Source organism: Eublepharis macularius, chromosome 1 (assembly GCF_028583425.1).
Source record: "Eublepharis macularius isolate TG4126 chromosome 1, MPM_Emac_v1.0, whole genome shotgun sequence".
In the NCBI taxonomy this organism is placed as follows: Eukaryota; Metazoa; Chordata; class Lepidosauria; order Squamata; family Eublepharidae; genus Eublepharis; species Eublepharis macularius.
The window spans coordinates 105,688,967-105,709,113 of NC_072790.1; the positions used below are offsets into that span (position 1 = coordinate 105,688,967).

General features: G+C 40.8%; 1 protein-coding gene across 1 annotated transcript in view; it reads right to left on the minus strand.

The window, feature by feature from the left end:
- Positions 1–2,412: 2,412 nt before the first annotated feature.
- Positions 2,413–20,147, minus strand: part of MAN1A1 (mannosidase alpha class 1A member 1) — a 110,723-nt gene continuing 92,988 nt past the window's right edge. Inside the window, exons 11-12 of the mRNA XM_054987735.1 lie at positions 17,503–17,618; positions 2,413–7,879 (exon numbers count right to left, since the gene is read on the minus strand). Coding sequence (XP_054843710.1) covers positions 7,759–7,879; positions 17,503–17,618 — 237 coding nt within the window. The 3' untranslated portion in view covers positions 2,413–7,758. The remainder of the gene's footprint in view (positions 7,880–17,502; positions 17,619–20,147) is intronic.

Sequence of the window (20,147 nt, forward strand, 5' to 3'; positions counted from 1 at the left end):
TTCTGGTAATTTGTCTAGTCACAGGCTGTTAAATTGGGTTATAAATTCACCCCCCTCTTCACAATAGTCAGGTCCATTTGGATTGTTTTTTCTTGAAAAAATATTTCCAGAGTTTATAACCATACACCTCTGAAAACATTTCAGCCAGTTTAAGAATGGTTTTAAGAATTCCTCAGGTGGTGTGAAAACAGGGCAGATTCCAGATGACTAACCTTAAGGCGCTGCATGCCGCCCTGTTCCGGATTGCGACAGGGAAAACGTGAAATATCGCGTTTTCTCACGCGAGTTTGGCGACATCGCGCCAAACTCGCGCGAGAAAACGTGATATTTCGCGTTTTCCCCGTCGCGATCCGGAACAGGGCGGCATGCGCCGCCTTAAGGTTAGTCATCTGGAATCGGCCCAGCTTGGGCTTGGGCTAGGTGGTGGTGATTTCTGGCAGGAAAAAAAGGGTGAAATTAGCTCCTCTCCCCCAAGCTGTGTTTCTTCCCTCAAGTAGATAGTTCTCCTGCTGTGAAGACTTGGAGGCAGGAGTAGAGGCAAAGGCTTTACCTTCCCCAACAATCTAAACCATGTGAGGTACAAGAAATCAGTGATGAGGTGCTATTAAGAGAGTCTGAGAGTGAATTGCTGATTCAGAATCTGAAACCTCTCACCATCTTTCATTTCATGTAAAAGAACTAAGCAGCCACCCCTGCCAAGAAATAGCTCCCTCTAGCTACAATTAACCTCCTATTCATGTGTAAAGAAAGTGAACGGTAGTGGTTCTGTATTTTCTGGAGTGAGCAAGGGAAATTATCTCTGCCTCCTCCCATGCTGGCCTCATTGATTGAAGCATTTCCCCCCTGGTCAGAATATAATACTAAGTCTGCAAGGCTGGAAGGGGAAAAAATGAACAGAGACATGAATGCACAGGGCAGTGGTGGGGTTAGTTCCCCTTACCCACACATCCAGATTTGTTTAAAAATTGATTACCTCCTACTTGAGGAACCAGGGAGGAAAACCTCACATGCCAACTCATTCCTCCCTATGCAATTTAATTCAAATTGCTTCTAAAATTGTAAAGTGTTGCCTATATCTGTATGAAATTTGGCAAAGAGGATTCTTTGTGTGTAAAATTCAGTATCTTTGAATTTTATCACAGATGACTAGAAACAAAAAATATAGGCAGGAATGTGCCACCCACTGAAATAAAATGCACAAGGTATAGAATAAAAAAATCTGATCAGGAACAGCAATAACTGCCTGGCTACTGTGGTCAATTGGCAAAGAGTGAACAAACTGAAACAAAACCCAGGCAAGACAGAAGTGATGCTGGTTGGGAAGGTGGAGGTATTGAAGGACATTGAGATCCCGACTTTCAGCTGACCCTTGCTGACTCAGTTAATAGCCTCTGGATCCATCATTAGTGCTGGAGAAGCAAGTTAATGCAACTGAAAAGAATACTTTCTTACAACTCAGTCTAGCCTTCAAGATGGCCCCCTTACCTTGGTACAGATGATCTGTCTACCTAGATTCATACAATGGTTACATCAAGACTAGATTATTGTAATGCTCTTTACATTGGGCTTACCTCAACTTGGCTACTACCAAGAAGCAGGTGGAGAATGCATATTACTCCTATTCTGTAGTCACTCCATTGGCTGGTCATCAATTACTAGGCTCAATTTAAGCTATTGGCTACCACCTAAAAAGCCTTACATGGCCATAATCCTTCCTATTTGTGAGACCACCTCTCCCTCTATACTCTGCCGTGCCAGCAGGATTTGAGTCCAATGGAACCTTAAAGACCAACAAAAGTAGTTGTCTAAAAAGCATATGAGAAGTCTGTACAAGATACTTATAAAAAGGTCAAATAGATCAGCGAGAAGGCCTATCATGGAGGAGGCCACTCTTCTCTTCTCTAATAGGCCAGACAAATGGGGGAGGACAGGAAGTTGGGAGGCTAGGAAAAGGTGGGGCCAAACAAGGCACATCCCACAATAGGAGAGGGAGGAAACATTAGGCACAGCTCCAGGGCTGAGAGAGCAAATGACTGTCAGAGACTGCCAGCTTAGATCTCAAGTAACTTCACTGCATGAGTCCAAGGATGCATGAGTTAAAGGTTTTATTGATAACCTAAGAGTTCAGTACAGAAGAACCTTCTTGATAGGAATGGCTGTCCCCTCCCCCTGTTAAGCATTACATTCTTCGGGCACTACCCACTCTACTCCTCCTGAAACTAAGCTCTAAGTTCACTTCTAATAAGCTGTAGAAAGTAAAATGAAAGTAAACGTTATTGTTTTGACTAGATCCTTTCTCTGCTTGGCAGCATGGAGAGTTGCTGCTAGCCAGAGGAACAGACAATATGAACTATATGGAACAATGTATTCATAATGCTCTTAGTAAGAAAATAAACTGCAAAAATAAAAAGATGTAGTAAAAGGCTTTATTCACAATAGAGATTTTTTTACAAATATAGTTCTTAAAAATTAAGCATTTTGATCTCTCATAACTCCAGAGATTTCTATAAAGGTGGAAAAGACTAAGTGTGATATGTAAAAATTAAAAAACGCATAAAATGACTACATGAGAAGTCAGCAAGGTGTCATTGGGATGGTACAGCTGTCATACAACACACACTGCATTTAAATTATTTTCAGGATATAATATATATTTAAAACAACTGCATTGTGTTATATGCTTGAGAGCAATGAAAATTTAGACACTGTCTAAACTGGAAGAGATACTTTTAAAAAAGCCTTATTTCTAAGTTACATTTACAGTGGTCATCAGTACCTCAGTCATCCCAGGGTTATCTCCTATTGAGCTCACATTGAGCTTGGTTGTGAGGCTATTGTTAATACTAAGGTCTTCGTTAAGATATTTACACCACTGTAAACAATTTCAGGATTGTAGATTTAAATTTAAAATGGTAATAATTCTGAAGTTTATATACTTTGGTGTTTTTGTGTGTGTTGGACACACAACCTCAATGCTTTTGAACATATAAAACATGTTTCTCTTAAATTTTTGCAGTTCTACAGTTATACAATCTTCTTGTCTACTTACATCACTTTACAAAAAGGTACATTATAGTGCAGCTTGTACATACAACCTGATTACCATAGCAGTTACAGAACCCTAGAAATTTTGTGCTCTTTCAAACTATAACGCTCATGAGAAAGTTATGAGGATTACAATATTCCATAGAGAGAAATATGAAACTTCGTGTTGATTACTTTTAAAGGATTAGCCTGGTTAAGTAGAATTCACAAAAATCTGCAAGTACAATTTCTGTTTCCTTCTAAACTTATTTTTCTTCTGTATTGATTGACAGAAATACACCACAGGAGCAGAGTAAATATTTTGCACATTGGACCAGTTTCCCCCATGATGGCAACAGCGAGGCTTGATGGGGCACACATTGGAAGCATGGCAAAATAAAGGAGGAGTGGAGATCCACATATTGGGCAGTAATAAATGCTAAGCATACCTTAACTATTTCCCTTCGTTTCTACTGTCAGTACATTTTTGGGAACAAGATGTTTTTAGGCATATATCCTTGTTTGGGGTTGGAATACAATATAGCTTATTGACAAAATATAGTAATTTCTAGGGATGATGCTGAAGTTTAAACATAATGTACTTGATACATCTTTATTCAGCTTCCAATACTAACTATATTTTAAAGTGTTTTGTCTTGCCCCTAAAAATGGTCTTATGCTCCTGCTTTAAAACTGAGAATATTCTGAGCTGATTTCATGCTGGTACAGTCTGCATTTCTCAGGGCATAAGGATGTGTGGTGCTGTGCTGGCACATGTTCATTAATTGCTGAAACTGACTTGAACTTTCAACATGTTTATGTAATTTACAGAATTGTCCCTGGCTCCTGCAAATCTTGGTTCAAGCAATCAATGCACCCAGAGATTTCATATGCCTCCATACGCACAAGAGAAGTAAAGTTCATGTAACTGTGATTTAAAAAAAAGAAAATTAGCAGTCTGACCATTTGCAAAAAAAGGCCTCCTGAACAAATCAATTGATTTAACAATTGGTATTCCATCCAGGACAACCACTTTCCTGTCTCCTGCAACACAATTCTCAAGTAGCAGTGAAATAATGCACATGTGCAAAACAAAACAAAATATGCACCCTAAGCTAATTTACACTTGAATTTAAAAAGACCCTATGACTATTAACCCTGTGACAGATGTCATTGGCAACTGTCAAGCCATTTTACAATCTGAGCTGAAGAATGTTTAACTGTTACTAATAATACGTACATATATATTTGACATTCTCTTAATAGTTCAGCTGCTGGAAGGCCAGCATTTCTGCAAAGGATATTTAAGTCTCATGTGTAGAGTTTCTCAAAAAGTCCAGAGCCTGTTGTGAATGGAAAACATTCTTTATTGTGGATTTTATGTAAAATCAGGAACACTTATACACAGAACATAGCAGAGACAAATGGGTCCAGTTTGTACGTCTTGTACAAACTGGATACATTTGTTACATCTGCAAATGTATCCAGTATACCAGGGAGATACAGAATCCACTTCCCCCCACCCAGAATAAAATGTTTGGGATTTATGTATAAAAGGGATTGGTAGTTGCAAACTTTTATTCAAGGTATCATATATAGCTTAGAATATTTCATGCTTATCTGGATAGATGATGAGCCAAAGCTGGGAAAGGACTGGCTGCAGCATGGAGCCATAAGGTAATACTGGCAGGAATGTTACCATGCTTCTGTGGTGGAAAGAGTTTGGAAGAGAGATGAGTCATGATGTCATTAACTCTAACATAAGTGATAGTTCCAACAGAAAGTAATAGTGCTTCAAGAAATAACTTAGGAAATGGACACCAACCACATGCATTTTGTTTTACAGATTGCAATTCTGATAAATTAAAAAGTTGTTGGACTTGTGGCTTCTCAGCACTGCACAATGATTAACCCAGTTGTAATTTCTGCTTTATATTTACTTTTGCCATGAACTTGAGTTAAAAAATGCATTGTCAGTTAACAGATACAGACTTCATTCTTCCTAGTGATGGGATGGAAATACCTGCATAGCAGTATACATTTACAACTATATCCCTCCTTACACTTATGTATTGCACATCTGTCTTCCGTGCAGCTGCAGAAGGCACTGGGACTTACTTTAAAAATTGGGGCATTTAATTTCATTCTGCAATCAATTCCACATTAAATTTATATATAGCAATCTTACTTGTCATATGCTGGGAAACATACTACAGACTATTAACAGTTAAACTATATAATCTAAGAGAAAGTAATTGTTAAGATATGAGTCATTCATGAGGGAAAAGGAAGTTAAACAGAATTATGCTTGTTTTTTCCCAATTGCATCTATAAGATTTGGAAAACCAGGAGCCATGTTTTTCCTGACGGCCCCCATTGGAAACATTTAAGTATTTTGATAAAAGTATTAAGAAATATTTCTCATCTCAGAAACTACAGTGAAAGAATGCTTAGATCACCATTTACCACATTGTTTTTATGCTCATCATGCTTTCAAACCACTTTGTAATAAAAAAGTAATATGAAAGTGTGTGTGTAAAACATTAAGCAAATGCACATAACAACCTATCACCTGAAGAGGTTATGGGTCTCCCCCCCCCCCCATTTGACTAATTCTGATCAGTAAAGAATGTTAAGAGAAATTCAGAATCAGATACTGTAGTTCTGGGACCTGTTCATTTTACGTAAAATAATTATGCTTCTTGTGCTGCTCTCCCAGAACTGCATTCAAGATTTCATATGGGGGGTGGGATATGTGATTTAGAAGGAGAGACACTGAAAAGGAAATTGATGAATACTTGGGGGAAGAGAAGCCATTGCCTATGTCGTGCACTCACTCAGACTGCAGAATCGTATTTTCAGCCAACTGGCTCAATTCTGTCTTAAGAGCACCAACATAACATCACAACCAATAGCCTTCACAAGTGGATCCAAGACCCTGTGACAGCACTGCAGTATGAGGACTGCAATATGAAAAAAGTCACTATATTATGATGTGATACTCTAAAAAGATGGTCATCTGCAAAGAAATGGATGCAGATTATATGATCATTTTGTTTATTGATAACCAATTTTATGTATTGTTCCAAGAATCTTCCAACCAAGATATAACCTATATTGGCTCAAACCTAAAGGCCTCATACTTGAAAGTATAAGTAAGATTGCAACAGAGAAGAAGTATTCATAGGTGCAGCAGCTGTTCTAGGTTCTTTTAAAAAGGCCAGCAAATCTAGTGTTATGTGTACTACGGGAGAAGGTACGTGTATCTTTTACAACTCGTTTACTCTTGTAAGTAACAAAACTCACATGCTGCTTTCTGGAAAATTTACCTTTTAGAAACAATCTATTTCTTTTCCGCTTTTATGAGGGAAGCTAGCCAGTGTTTACAAATGACACCACACAAAATCATTCTATGACTAATGTTATTCATTCAAGCATTTCACTCTCTGAAGGCATCCTAATGGTAAACAGGTAAAAGGAGTTGTGCCTTCTCTCACCCTGACCTTGATTAGTCTGTTCATCAGAGTTACTATCAAAATTAAACTTTAATCATTGCTGTTATTCTGATTAGCAAGGACACAGAAAATAGATTTTTTATATAAAGCAAAGCATTTAAAAGCAGTAGCTTCCACCTCTCAAAAGTAAACAAAGCTGAACATTAATGTTTGAAACATGGCCCCTTTGAAATATTATGTTCTTTCCTTTTTCACAGCATTGATTCTGATATTTACCAAAGGTCTCATAGTGCTAAAAGGAATGCTTGAAATGGCAACAGTCTCAAGGAACTGGCCTCTTCCACTCTCTAAATGGTATAAAGGCTTGAATGCACAAAAAAAAATTCACAGACTAACCCATATCACAATATGGAATTGAACATTTAACAGGGAAGCAATTAATGCCTTCTGAGGCAAATTCACCAGAAACTCCACTTGCACTGAGGAAACTGCAGGTTCATTAAATTTATAGGTAACGGCATGTCCAGGAGGCTGCTTCCCTGCTTTTGGTTTGGTGGGTACTTGTAAAACTGAAAGTACAGCACCTAAAAAAGTAAGTATCAAATCTATCTGATAACACTTTGCAGGTAAGATGTGCATCAGAATTGGGAGTGGGTTTCAAAATTCAGGCTCTACCAAGTTGATTTCAATATGACGCTGCAGTTTAATACAACAGTGGCTTCAGATGAGATGAAAATATTTCTTCTGCAGTTTTCCTGAACAGTACACCTTCTTAAATATTCAAATTACCAACTAACAATAGACCCGCATAAGAAGAGGCTGTCACAGTCAGGAGATTTGTCTCTAGTGATCAGACAAACCACATTAAAAAAAAGAGTAAAAGAAAAAAAGCTCTTAATTCTTTATGGCTTTTTGCAACACAGCAAAGTATTACAGCTTAAAGCAGACATCTCCTCACAGAGGAGGAAAGAATTTTGCAGTCAAAAATAAAACTGGAACTAAGTAACATGCTAACCTCTCTATTCTATTTGGCTTGATGCACACTGCGGCCTAACAAAATATAGAGATAACAAAATATAGAGATGACCAATCAAATTCACCCACCCCACACCCCTGTAAGAACATAAATAAAATTAATTATAATTAATGGGTATTTAGGTCCCCTGATTAATAGTATATAGGTAAACATCAGACTGCAAAAAATTGGTTCAAAACTAAAACAAAAATTACTCAGACTTTAATAAATCTATAATGTGCCCCCAATTCATGATTATTTTATCTAGCTTCTTTTTCCTTTTTCTTCTTCTCTTGAGAGAACTGGTAGAGGATGTGCCTCAGTGTTAAAGACCCAGTGATCAAACGGAAGAAGATCATCTTCAGAGAATAATAGGTATAAGTACCTAAAGAAAAAAGAAGAATATTTAGTATGCCACAAAACTGGAAGATCCATACAGCAATAGCAGAAGTCACGTGTATGTATCATTCTCCAAACTTTTATTAAACCACACCAGTAATTTATGCATAATTTAAAGAGAGAAAGAAAATATCTATATATGTTCCTAGCTGCAACTATGCTCGAAAAGAAATGAAACTAAAAATTTAGAAATTCTGAGGGAAATTAGCACAGAAACTCAAAATGACAAGAACACTGAAAGACAAAAAAGGGCTTCACACTGGGCTTCCCTTGGGCCTCCTCTGGAAGCTGCAACTGGTCCAGAATGTGGCTGTGCATGTTCTGACCAGGACGCCATTCCAGTCGCATATAACACCAGTCTTGCACCAACTACACTGGCTCCCAGTTGAATTCTGGATCAGATTCAAGGTTCTAGTTTTAACCTGTAAGGCCCTTAGCGGCCCTCAACTGGCATACCTACAGGACAACTTCTCACCATATGTTCCCCAGAGGGTGCTCTGCTCAGAAAAGAGACATTTACTGGCAATCGCTGGCCCCAAGGAGGTTTGCCTTGCCTTAGCTAGGACCAGAGATTTCTCTGTCTTGGCAACAACCTGGTGGAACTTTCTGTCTGAGGAGACCCAGACCCAGCAGGATTTTTTTTTATCATTCCACTGGGCCTGTAAGACAGAGATGTTCCACCAGGCATATGGTGGCTGAGGTGGGCAAGCCACCCACCCAACCTCCTGCCATAAAGGGGGGGGGGGTTTGCTGCCTTTATCAATCAGCCATCCTGCCCCACAGATTTGTTGATACTGGAGGGTTGTGCAATATGTGTGCTGCTGTTTAAATGAATCTTTATAGTGATGTTTTATATTTTTTTGTTACCCTGTTTGATTTTATATCTTATGTTTGTAATCAGCTCTGAGCAACTAAAATCATATAATAGAGAAGGAAATGTATCCAAAAAGCTTGAAGCTGTGATTTGTAATCATGGGAGAATTAGCAAAAACTGCCATACAATGGCACTTTCACCAGTGATTGGGTATCAACAGAAATATATGATAGGATCCAACTCATCACTAGACCTGTATTCTGCTGACCATGAGAATTAGGTTCTTCTATTATATTTCTTTCAACAAGATCATCTACCATTTACTTTACTTCTGGACTGCCTTCAACTGTCACTGTCTCAACCCAGATAAAGATGAAGGAGAATTTCAAGAATTTCGTTGCTCGGTTCAGCATTGGTGAAAAGTTTGGCTTTTGAATATATTTAACTGTTTTAGACATGACACTGGTGGGAGGTGCAGAAGAAGACAACATGCTTTACTTATGCCAGTCATCACCTCCCAGTCCCAGTTCTACCCAACCCAACCATACAGGGCAAATTCCTGAGATACTGGCAGCACCACTGGTGCTTGGTGCTTCTGGATAAGTATAATCCTCAATCCCCCTTCTGTTTTGTGTGCCAGCACACCAACATCTTCACAGATAGATGCTGCATTTTTTTCAGCTATTAGGCCAAAAAAGGCAGCATGTCCCTGATTTAAAGGACAGCTCTTTGCAGTCAAGTAGGGTTTTTCTATTCTCTTAAATTTGTTGCTACCTGCAAACTTTCCTACTTTGCTGTTTCACCTGACAGATTATTTAAAAAAATTCAATTAGCACTGTTTCCTATATCATTTCTTGTGGCCTCCCTCCATTTACCTTCCTCTACCATGAAAACTATAAACAGTGTTGCTTACCTGTAACTGTTGTTCATCTAGGTCTTCTGTGCAGTCCCACATGGGACTGTGCACGTGCAGGCCTGCCGACTTCGGAGATTTTTAAAGCTCATAACCACTAGGGGCGCCCTTGCCTCTCAGTGCGCCTGCACAGCCATCTTTCCTGCCAAAAACGGCTTCTAAGAGGCAGGGCGCCCCCGACGTGCCCTCAGTCCTCCTTCACCGCCGCACTACAAGGTAAGAACCAAGAATATTAGCGGGGAAGGAGGGAAGGTATGTGTGCCTGCAGGGAAGACCTGGATGAACAACAGTTACAGGTAAGCAACACTGTTTTTCATCTACGGTCTTCCTGTGCAGTCCCACATGGGAGATTACAAACCTTAAATACCTGGGTGGAAGTACTTAAGAGTTGTCACAAGAAGATTGATTGTAGGACTGTTGTGCCCACTATCGTTTCCTTCCTGTCTAGGACATCCAAGGCATAATGCTTGACAAACGTGTCAGCCGATGCCCATGTCGCTGCTTTACAGATGTCCTGGAGTGGGACGCCCCTCAGAAGGGCTGCTGACGACGCTTGAGACCTAGTGGAATGAGCACGCACTTCCAACAGACAAAGTAAGTTCGCAGTTTTATAACTTAACGAAATAGTCTGAACCACCAAGCAAGCCAATGTCTGTGAATTGGCCTTATTCCTTTTGTTTTGACCTGCAAAACATATAAAAAGATGGGAATCTACCCAAAAGGGCTTTACATGATCCAGGTAAAAAAGAAGAGCCCTACGTACGTCTAAAGTATGGAGGGCCCTTTCTGCCTCAGAAGCATGATCTCTGAAAAATACAGGTAAGGAAATGTCTTGGGATAGGTGGAATTTAGAAACTACTTTTGGTAAGAAGTCCACCTTGGTCCTAAGGACTACTTTCTCCGAATGGATCTTTAAATAAGGGGGTTCACAGCATAATGCTGCTAGTTCCCCCACCCTCCTAGCCGAGGTAACTGCTACCAAGAACGCCACCTTCATAGTAAGGAAGCGTAAAGAACAAGTGGCTAAAGGTTCAAAAGGCTTAGAAATGAGTCTACTCAAGACCAAGGGTAATGACCACTGAGGAACTAAGGCCCTGGCAGGGGGAAACAAGTTATTCAATCCTTTCAAAAATAACTTAGAAGTGTAATGAGAGAAAACTGTTCTGTGATCCACGGGGGGATGAAAGGCGGAGATAACTGCCAAATAAACCTTGATGGACGAATCTGACAACCCCCTTTGAGTCCCCATAGGAAGTCAAGGATTTCAGAGAGGGGAGAGGCTAATGTGTTCAACCCCCGCTCCTGACACCAAACAGTAAACTTGTTCCACTTTAAGATTGGCGAGTAGACAAATGCCGAGCATTTTCCAGTACATGCATCATTCCCTCACAGAAGACCTATCTTGAAGGATCAGACAGGCTGTCAGTCTGAGTTTGTCTACTCTGTGGTGGAACACCCCTTTCCACGACAGCAGATCTGGTTGTATTACGAACTGATACATTTGAGTGTGTAGTCTCAGGAGTGTGTGAAACCAAGGCTGTCGCGGCCAATATGGGGCTATCAGGATGGCCGTCGTTCTGTCCACCTGAACCTTGCTGATGACTCTGGCTAACAGTGGGAACAGAGGGAACAAATAGTAGAGACGGTTGGACCACTCTAGTTGAAATGCGTCCCCAAGAGACTTGAGACCGACTCCTCCTCTGGAACAATAACGGGGAGATATATTGTCGAAGGCTTTCATGGCCGGAGAATGATAACGGGGAGTCTTGCGGTTTTCTTTCGAAGCATAAAGGTTTATGTTGGGAAACCCCCACTCTGTAAAGACAGGACATAGATACATGTCTTGAAGGGACCACTCGTGGTTGTCTCCCTGCAATCTACTAAGGTGATCTGCCACAGTGTTATCTACACCCGGGATATGGACTGCCAGAAGCCACACAGAGTGGTCTACTGCCCAATTCCAGATTCTCAAGGTCTCCTTACACAAAACAACAGATGCCATACACCCTTGTTTATTTATATAAAACATAGTGGTAGTAAAATTGAAAAGAGTCTAGTAGCACCTTTAAGACTAACCAACTTTACTGTAGCATAAGCTTTCGAGAATCACAGCTGTCTTCATTAGATGCATCAGAACTCTTTGTCAGAACTGTGATTCTCGAAAGCTTATGCTACAGTAAAGTTGGTTAGTCTTAAAGGTGCTACTGGACTCTTTTCGATTTTGCTACTACAGACAAACACAGCTAACTCCTCTGGATCTATGATAGTGGTACTATTATCTGTCAAAATCTGTACTGTTTTATTCCGAACAGTATCTGAAAAAGAGACTAAAGCATAGAATACTGCTCTCAACTCCAGAAGGTTAATGTGTTCCTGATGCTCAGCTTCATCCCAAATTCCATGTGCGTGAGATCCTTCACAATGAGCGCCCCAACCTAAGTTGGAGGCATCTGTCCTAACTGAAACCTCAGGCTGTCCGTATCCAAACCTGACACCCTCATATAGGTTAGACTCCTCCATCCACCAATCCAGAGATAGAAGGACCTTCTGTGGGATGCTAAACTTCTTACTCTGGGAGTCCCTTTCTGGGAAGAAAATGGAGGTAAACCAGAGTTGAAGTGGGTGTATCCAAAGCCTCGCTAATGAGATCACAGCTGTAGTGGAAGCCATGTAGCCTAACAGTACCTGAATAAGCTTAGCTGGTTGAAACCTGCATCTCTTGAACTTTCTAGTTAGTACTCTAATTTTTTGGGCCCTTTCCACAGGCAAGAACCCCGTATCCCGTACACCATCAATGACAGCTCCTATGAACTGAGTGACTCTTGAAGGGGAAAGTTTTGACTTTTTCTGATTGACAAACAAGCCCAATTTAAGACAAGTGAACAAGGTGACGGAAATGTGTCTGTCTACATCAGCAGCTGACTGTCCAGCTATCAACCAGTCATCAAGGTAAGGGAAAATACAACAACCTTGCATCCTAAGAAAGGCAATAACCACCGCTATACATTTAGTAAAAATCCTAGGGGCAGTGGATAACCCAAAGGGGAGGACAAGGTACTGGAAGATATGAGTACCATAAGTAAAGCGGAGGAACTTCTTATGGTCCGGAAAAATAGAAACATGAAAATATGCATCTTTTAGGTCTATGACCCCAAACCAAGACTGAGGGGGTATCAAAGCCAGGACTGTTTACAAAGTGGTCATTTTAAATTTATGGACCCGGACAAGTTTGTTCAACTCATGAAGGTCCAGGATTGGGCAGAGGCCCCAATCCTTTTTCTCTACCACAAAAAGATGTGAGTAGAAATGTAGAGGAGGGGAACTATCTGTAACCTCTTCAATCACTCCTTTCTCTAAAAGGGCCGAGAGTTCAGACAACACCCCAGGTTGAGTACTCTGGGAGGAGAAAGTAGGGAGCCGGAGACCAGGCAACTGAAAAAATTCAACTTTATACCCAACTTTAACGATTTGTAAGACCCAAACATCGGAAGTAATAAGGCACCACTCAGAGAAAAATGAACATAGCCTGTTCCCAAACAACGGAGCAGGTCCCTGCAATTGTCAAAATTGCTTTTGGGAGTGTTCTAGCTCTTTGGTCTGCTGCTGGTGAGCTCTCTGCTTGTTCTTATGGCCCTGTTTCCTCCTCGAGAAGGATGATTGTGGGCTCTGATAATGCCTCTGAGACTGATAACTGTATCCACGGTAAGGGTGAAAAACTATGCTGGCGGCCTCTAGTGAAAGATCTGTACTGTGGTCTGTTAGAAGCCTGGTGTTGAGAAAGCACACCATACGAACATGATGTAAGTCTATCCTTATGCATCTTCGATAAATATTCATCCGTCTTTCCAAGAAAAGGGTTTGCCCCTCAAAGGGGAGATCCTCAACTTTATTTCTGGTTTCTGTTGGCAGTGCTGTTGTTCTCAACCACGCAAACCTGCAGATAGCAAGTGCTGAAAGTAAGGACCTAGTGGAGGTATCTGCCATAGTCCTGCCCATGTTGATCTGGTGGCGGGACAAACAGACCGCTTCCTCTTGGATGACCTGGAGAAAGATCTTCTGATCCTCCGGTAGTTGCAGAATAAAAGTGGCTACCTTATTCCATAGCAGCAGTTGACAGGCACCCATTACTGCAGCATAGTTAATGCCAAAGGCTGCAGAGGCGTAAACCTTTCTGCCCAGAGTCAATTTTCCTACTTACCTTGTTTGAAGGAACTGACAGGGATCCTTGTTTTGGCTTAGCTTGCATATCCTCCGTCACCAAGGAGAATGGGGGAGGATGTAGAGACATGAATGGGCACAAATCATCTTTGGTCCTGTAGAGATTCTCTACCTTCTTATTTGTGGCAGGAGTGGAAGCTGTCTTGAGATTTAAGCCCATCAATAGCTCTACAAAGCCTTCAATCACTGGAAAGGCAATGGCCGGTGTTGATCCAGAAAATATGTGCTTCAGTATCTTGTCTTTCGAACGTGGTTCTGTAGAGGCCACGTCAATCTAAGGTGCCTTCGCCATACGTTGAAGGAGCTCATTATAAGCATGGAAATCATCCGTAGGGGATGCTTCTTCTGCTGGTCCAATCATGCCGTCAGATGAGTCCGATGGCGGGGAGTCATAGGATCTCTCATAGTGGATGCCTTCATCATATTCAGTATCTGACAATCTTGGGGTCCATCTGGAACCTGGGTAAGAATAGGCACATACTGATGGGGACCTGGAGTGATCCCTGGTTCTGTGATCAGAGTAATAAGAGCCCTCCCTGTAATATCGATGGGGGGCAGAGCCCTCCAAGGGATGGTGATGCCTTGAGTAAGGGCTCTCTCTCTCACGGCAATATGGGCTCCCTCTAGTTCTCTAGCGGCCCCTCTCGCTATGGGAGGAGCATGAGGACCAAGAACCCTGGAAGGGTGATTTCAATCTCCCCAATGATGTTGAGGGTTTCTCAACTAAGATGACACCCTCTTCCATAAGACTCCTAGATTGAGAATGCTCCGAGGTGATACATGATCACCTGACCCATGATATCTCTTCTTGAGGGGGTTCGGATCCAGTTTCGTTCCGATGTTCCCCCAGTGGTTGTGAAGAAATAACACTCTCCAAGACTTGCTTATCACGTTTGGAAGTTTGATGTCTCTTTTTCTTTTTCTTCTCTAGGCTTGTTCCTGATGGTTCCGATGGTCCCGTCAGATCCGAAGGTTTCCGAACCAATGAGTCACTATGTTGACTCCGATGATCAGATGTTGATCCACTCCGAGGAGTCCTTGGTTCTGACACCCTCAAAGTTACGGAACCATTTCGCCCAGTCTGGGGTGAATGCAATGTGGCCACAGGTGGTTCCAAAGGTGCCCTTGCCGGCCTCAAATCCAAAGGAGTCAGATCTGATGAGGTAAAAGCAGTCGGTTCCGAGGTCTGAACCGAGGTGGTTGGATCTGATGGTCGAGACTCGGTATGGGCCAGGGAAGAATGGGAACGAGGTGTCTTAGCTCTGGAGGGCCCGGGTTTCAGCAGGGTAGATGATCCAGGTGAGGCAGAAGGTTTTGCCGGTGCCAGAGGATCGGTTGCCGCCATGGCACGCTGCCATAAAGAGGCTTGCAATCTACCCGCCCGCTCTGCTCTGGCCTTCGGGGTGAAGGTGTGGCAGTGTTTACAGGCCTGTGTGTTGTGGGTCTCCCCCAAACAATACAGGCAGTTAGAGTGGCCATCAGATTTAGTCATTTTTGTCACATGAAATGCATCGCTTAAATAAAGCTTTCTCCAACATTCTTACAGATAAGACATCTCTCACTGAAGAAGTAAAAGTGAGCCAGAACCTCTCAAGTCGATGGCAAAAGAGGAACTGAGAGTACATCAGGGGCGCCCCGCCTCTTAGAAGCTGTTTTCGGCAGGAAATATGGCTGCGCAGGCGCACTGAGAGGCAAGGGCGCCCCCTAGTGGTTATGAGCTTTAAAAATCTCCGAATTCGGCAGGCCTGTGCGTGCACAGTCCCATGTGGGACTGCACAAGAAGACTGTAGATGAACCATTTATTTCTCCTCTCTTTTTTCCAGTTTATTAGAGTAACATTGTTACTGTACAATTGCTAAGTTTTTCAGATTCTCTGGACAGACAGCAAGCATGCAGATATTGATGACGGCTGTTCAGTGTGTGAGGTTTTAAAAATATTTATTTATTTATTTATAGTCCACCTTTCTCACTGAGATTCCAGGCTATAGGACTGAGGTGGCTCTGGTTGATGGCCTAAGCCTGAATGTAGACAAAGGCCATGCTTCATTGTTGCTCTTTCTGGATCTATCTGCAGCCTAGACACTTTAGGCCATGCCATCCTGCTGAGGCACTTAGAGGCAGAAGTAGGTATTAGGGGATGTGCCTTGGACTGGTTTAAATTGTTCCCCATAGGACATACTCAAAGGCTTGCTATTGGAGACCAGCTATCCACAATGGCGGAATTATCTTGTGGGGTTCCACAAACCGCAATCTTATACCCCATGTTATTCAACCTCTATGTAAAGCCTTTAAGAGAACTCATTCATAGCTATGGAACTGGATGCCATCAATATGCAGATGACATCCAGCTCTATATCTCGTTATCCAAATCCCCTGATGATGCAGTAGAGGTACTGATGCAGTAGAGGTACTGAGTCAACTGGATGAAAGCAAACAAAAGGGCATTGTACTTCTGACCTTTGAAGGGGTTCAGTTGACTCTGGCTGACTCAGTTAACAGCCTATGTGTTATTCTAGATACAGAGCTGCTCTCCCCTTTTGCTCAGCCACGGCAGCATTGCTCATCTGGACAGGGCCTTCTGCAGATACTGCCCTGCAGTTGGGCAAAATCAACAGCTCCCTGAACACATGCTTTCTCTGTAGTAGCCCCCACCATAAAGAGTTTATTTTTATTTGTTTTATCAAATTTATACCCTGGCCTGCCCTCCCCATGAATGGGTTCAGGGCGGCTAACAATGTCCTGCCTGAGGAGGTCAGGAAAGCTCCCAGTGTCCTAGCTTTCTGAGAACTATGCAAAACTGAATTATTCAGGAGGGCTTTCTGCTCAGTTTATAGGGCTGTTGTAGAGATGCATTGGGAGGAACAGGAACTATACACTACTCTGTTGGGTATTGTCTACTGCTATAGACATGCGCCTACTAGGAATTTTCCATGTTGCTAAACATGCCATGTAAGTTAATTACACTTTGATTTAGAAAGATTTCAACTCTGCACTCGGCTTTATGCTTGTTTTGTCAAATTTTCTGCTCCCATACTCTCTTCTATCTCTTTCACTGAATTTTCTGTTCTTCATTATTATACTTTGTTCAGTGATTGTCCTGGCTGTTGATTATATTGTATTTCCACCCGCACTGTATAATCTGCCTTGGATCTCAGTTAGAAAGACGGACTATAAATAAATAATAGTAATAATAAGTAATAATAATTATACAATGTAGCTTTAAATAATGCAGTGGAGCTAGCTGTCCGTTATGCTGATGATTTGGAATAGTCAGTTGATCTTCTACTCAGTGGGTGTAAATTGTTAGGATATAAATCAGCTAGCAATGCACCTTCTTTCCTAAGGCTGGAGAAGTGCACATGCAGGATCTAAACATGAATAATGCAATAGCTGATGCAATTTATCCTTAACTAGATAATACAATCCATTACAAAAGTGTAAAATGCAAAAACTGACAGGCATAGGAAAAGTGAAATGGTGTAACAAAATGTCTAAATTTATGAGGCAGCTAAACTTGAATTATTTAAAATTATTCTCTAAATTTAGGGGAAAAAATTGAATTCCTTTAACCTAAAAAACCCAGAAGTTTACAGGGTCATACATTCTTAAAAATGGCTAAACTTTTGCAATTTTACATAAACTGAACTCTTAAAATTCAACTTACTTGAGCGTTTCTGAAAGGAAGAAACTCTGCTGCACATCATCATGGCTCTGATGGTTGCTGTAAACATCTCTGACGCCACTATAGCCACTATCTACTCTGCAGTATTCTTCCAATGCCTGAGTTACAAATTAAAAAAAAGTTATATATTAATATTATAGACCTTCACTAATTTAGAATGTGTGGTTCTACTTTAAAATATGCACAAATCTAGTAATCCCAATAATATATACACAACACTTTTGTAAAGTTTCTGTATAAGGTGACCTTAAAACTCTTGTTTAACATGCAATCAATGGGACCAAGGGAATCATGACTATTTTAAGTCTATTTTTAATTTCATTTTCTGCAATAAGTAAACAGATTGCAATTTCTATAGTATTCATAATATATAAACAGCCCTAAAACACATTCACAAGAGGATTTAAAATGATAGCAGTATATGGGATTAGCTCAATGTTTTCACAAATGGTGTACATTTGCAGAAACCTTGGATCAAACCTATGGTCTTAAATTTGTCTATTATAAGAAAAAATATTTGAATTTCATTCAAATTTCATCTAACAAATAAAGGGTTCCATATCAGTATTTTGACCTCCTGCACTACAAAACTGCTCTATTTCAGTGATTATCAGCCATTTCCACCATTCTTTCTTTGAAGCTATACTTAATACACGGAAGTTTTGTTAAAAGAACTTTTGCAGCCACTAATTAATTACAAAGCCTTATTCCTCTATCTTTCACACAGACACCCCAGAATTTCAGGGTACAGCCACCACAAGTGAAAGAAATCTGAATGTACAAGATTATATTTCCAATTTCTTAATTCATCCATTCTATACATCAATTTAGACCAAGCGCTTCATACAATAGATAAATGTTATATTGACACTTATTCATATTTGAGCAATAAAAATACATTCATCATTGCAAAAATATAACCTAATTTTTATGATGTTATTTTTGTTCCTGAACAGTTTATCTAGTGAGGTCTTTTTAACAGCTGTACATTAGTTCCCCCTTTTCGGTCTATTAATAATTTATGTATTTTAGAATATGGAGCTGAGAGACCATTACTTGAGACATGCTCAACAACCACCTACCATTATACAGTCTGAAAATTCTATTCATCATTCATTTGTACCATTAGTTTAAAATATGACACAGAGCCTGCCTGGAGAGGAATGTGAACTGTCCTAGTTTCAAAAGAGATTTAAAATGGCTGAGATGCAGAAGCTAAAAAAATATGCCTTGAACTTCCAGGTATACTAAGTTTGCAGCCATTTTGGAGGAAAGCAAAGCATACGTTAAACATCTCATTTTCCTGTTTTAAATTCTGTTAACATGTCAGAAATGTCCTTGAGTTTTTGTTTTACCTGGCATGGCAAAAATATATTATGAATTAATAAAATGATGAGGTTTCAAAGCATCCGCGGAAACTATTCATTGAAGAGTAGATTAATTATGAGCTTGGGGTGGTAGTTGCAGGCAGAATTCTTTGTAGAGATGTAACTAACACAAAAATGCTTTGGTTTTTATGTTCTGGGTTTTTAATGGTTTTACTGACATATTTTTATGATTTATTTTTGTTTTATATTTGAGCTGTCACAAGCAGGTCTCTGAAGAGGTGACATAATTTTTCTAAACATTAAACAAACAAGCAAGCAAGCAAGCAAGCAAGCAAACAAACAGCTGGTTGTTGTGGATTTTCTGGGCTGTATAGCCGTGGTCTTGGCATTGTAGTTCCTGACGTTTTGCCAGCCGCTGTGACTGGCATCTTCAGAGGTGTAGCACCAAAAGACAGAGATCTCTCAGTGTCACAGTGTGGAAAATAAGTTGGCAGGTAATTTATATCTACTCAGGAAGGTAGGGTTGGGCTGAGTCATCCTGTAAGAGTTTCCAGGGTGTGGAATGCTAATGGAGGGAGGCTTCACTGTATCCTGAGGAGGTCCATATGCAAAAGAACCTCCTCAGGATACAGTGAAGCCTCCCTCCATTAGCATTCCACACCCTGGAAACTCTTACAGGATGACTCAGCCCAACCCTACCTTCCTGAGTAGATATAAATTACCTGCCAACTTATTTTCCACACTGTGACACTGAGAGATCTCTGTCTTTTGGTGCTACACCTCTGAAGATGCCAGTCACAGCTGCTGGCAAAACGTCAGGAACTACAATGCCAAGACCACGGCTATACAGCCCGGAAAATCCACAACAACCATTGTTCTCCGGCCGTGAAAGCCTTCAAAAATACAAACAAACAGCTGTTGCCTTTTTCAGTGGGAGAAGCAGCACCAGATCAGCTGGTGAGGAGGATCAGGGAGAAAGCAGAGCTTCCTCCCTGCTGCTCACTTGTCATTGGACAATCAAGCAATCACATTTTACATTTCCATTTGCGTGGACAGAAACATTTCTAGCTGTAATTGCTATCTAATCTGATGAAACTGTCAAAGATTGCTCATCCAAAGGATTATCCCTGCCATATTAGAGGGAGAACATTAAGTACCAGTCTTGTAGGCAATTTAAAAAGGCAATATACACATTAGAAACAGAAAGAATTTCATCCCAAACTGAATGGAAAGTGGATACATTAAAAAATGTGTTTTCCTTTGCAATAAGCAAGAACATTCTAAAATCAGCTAACTGTT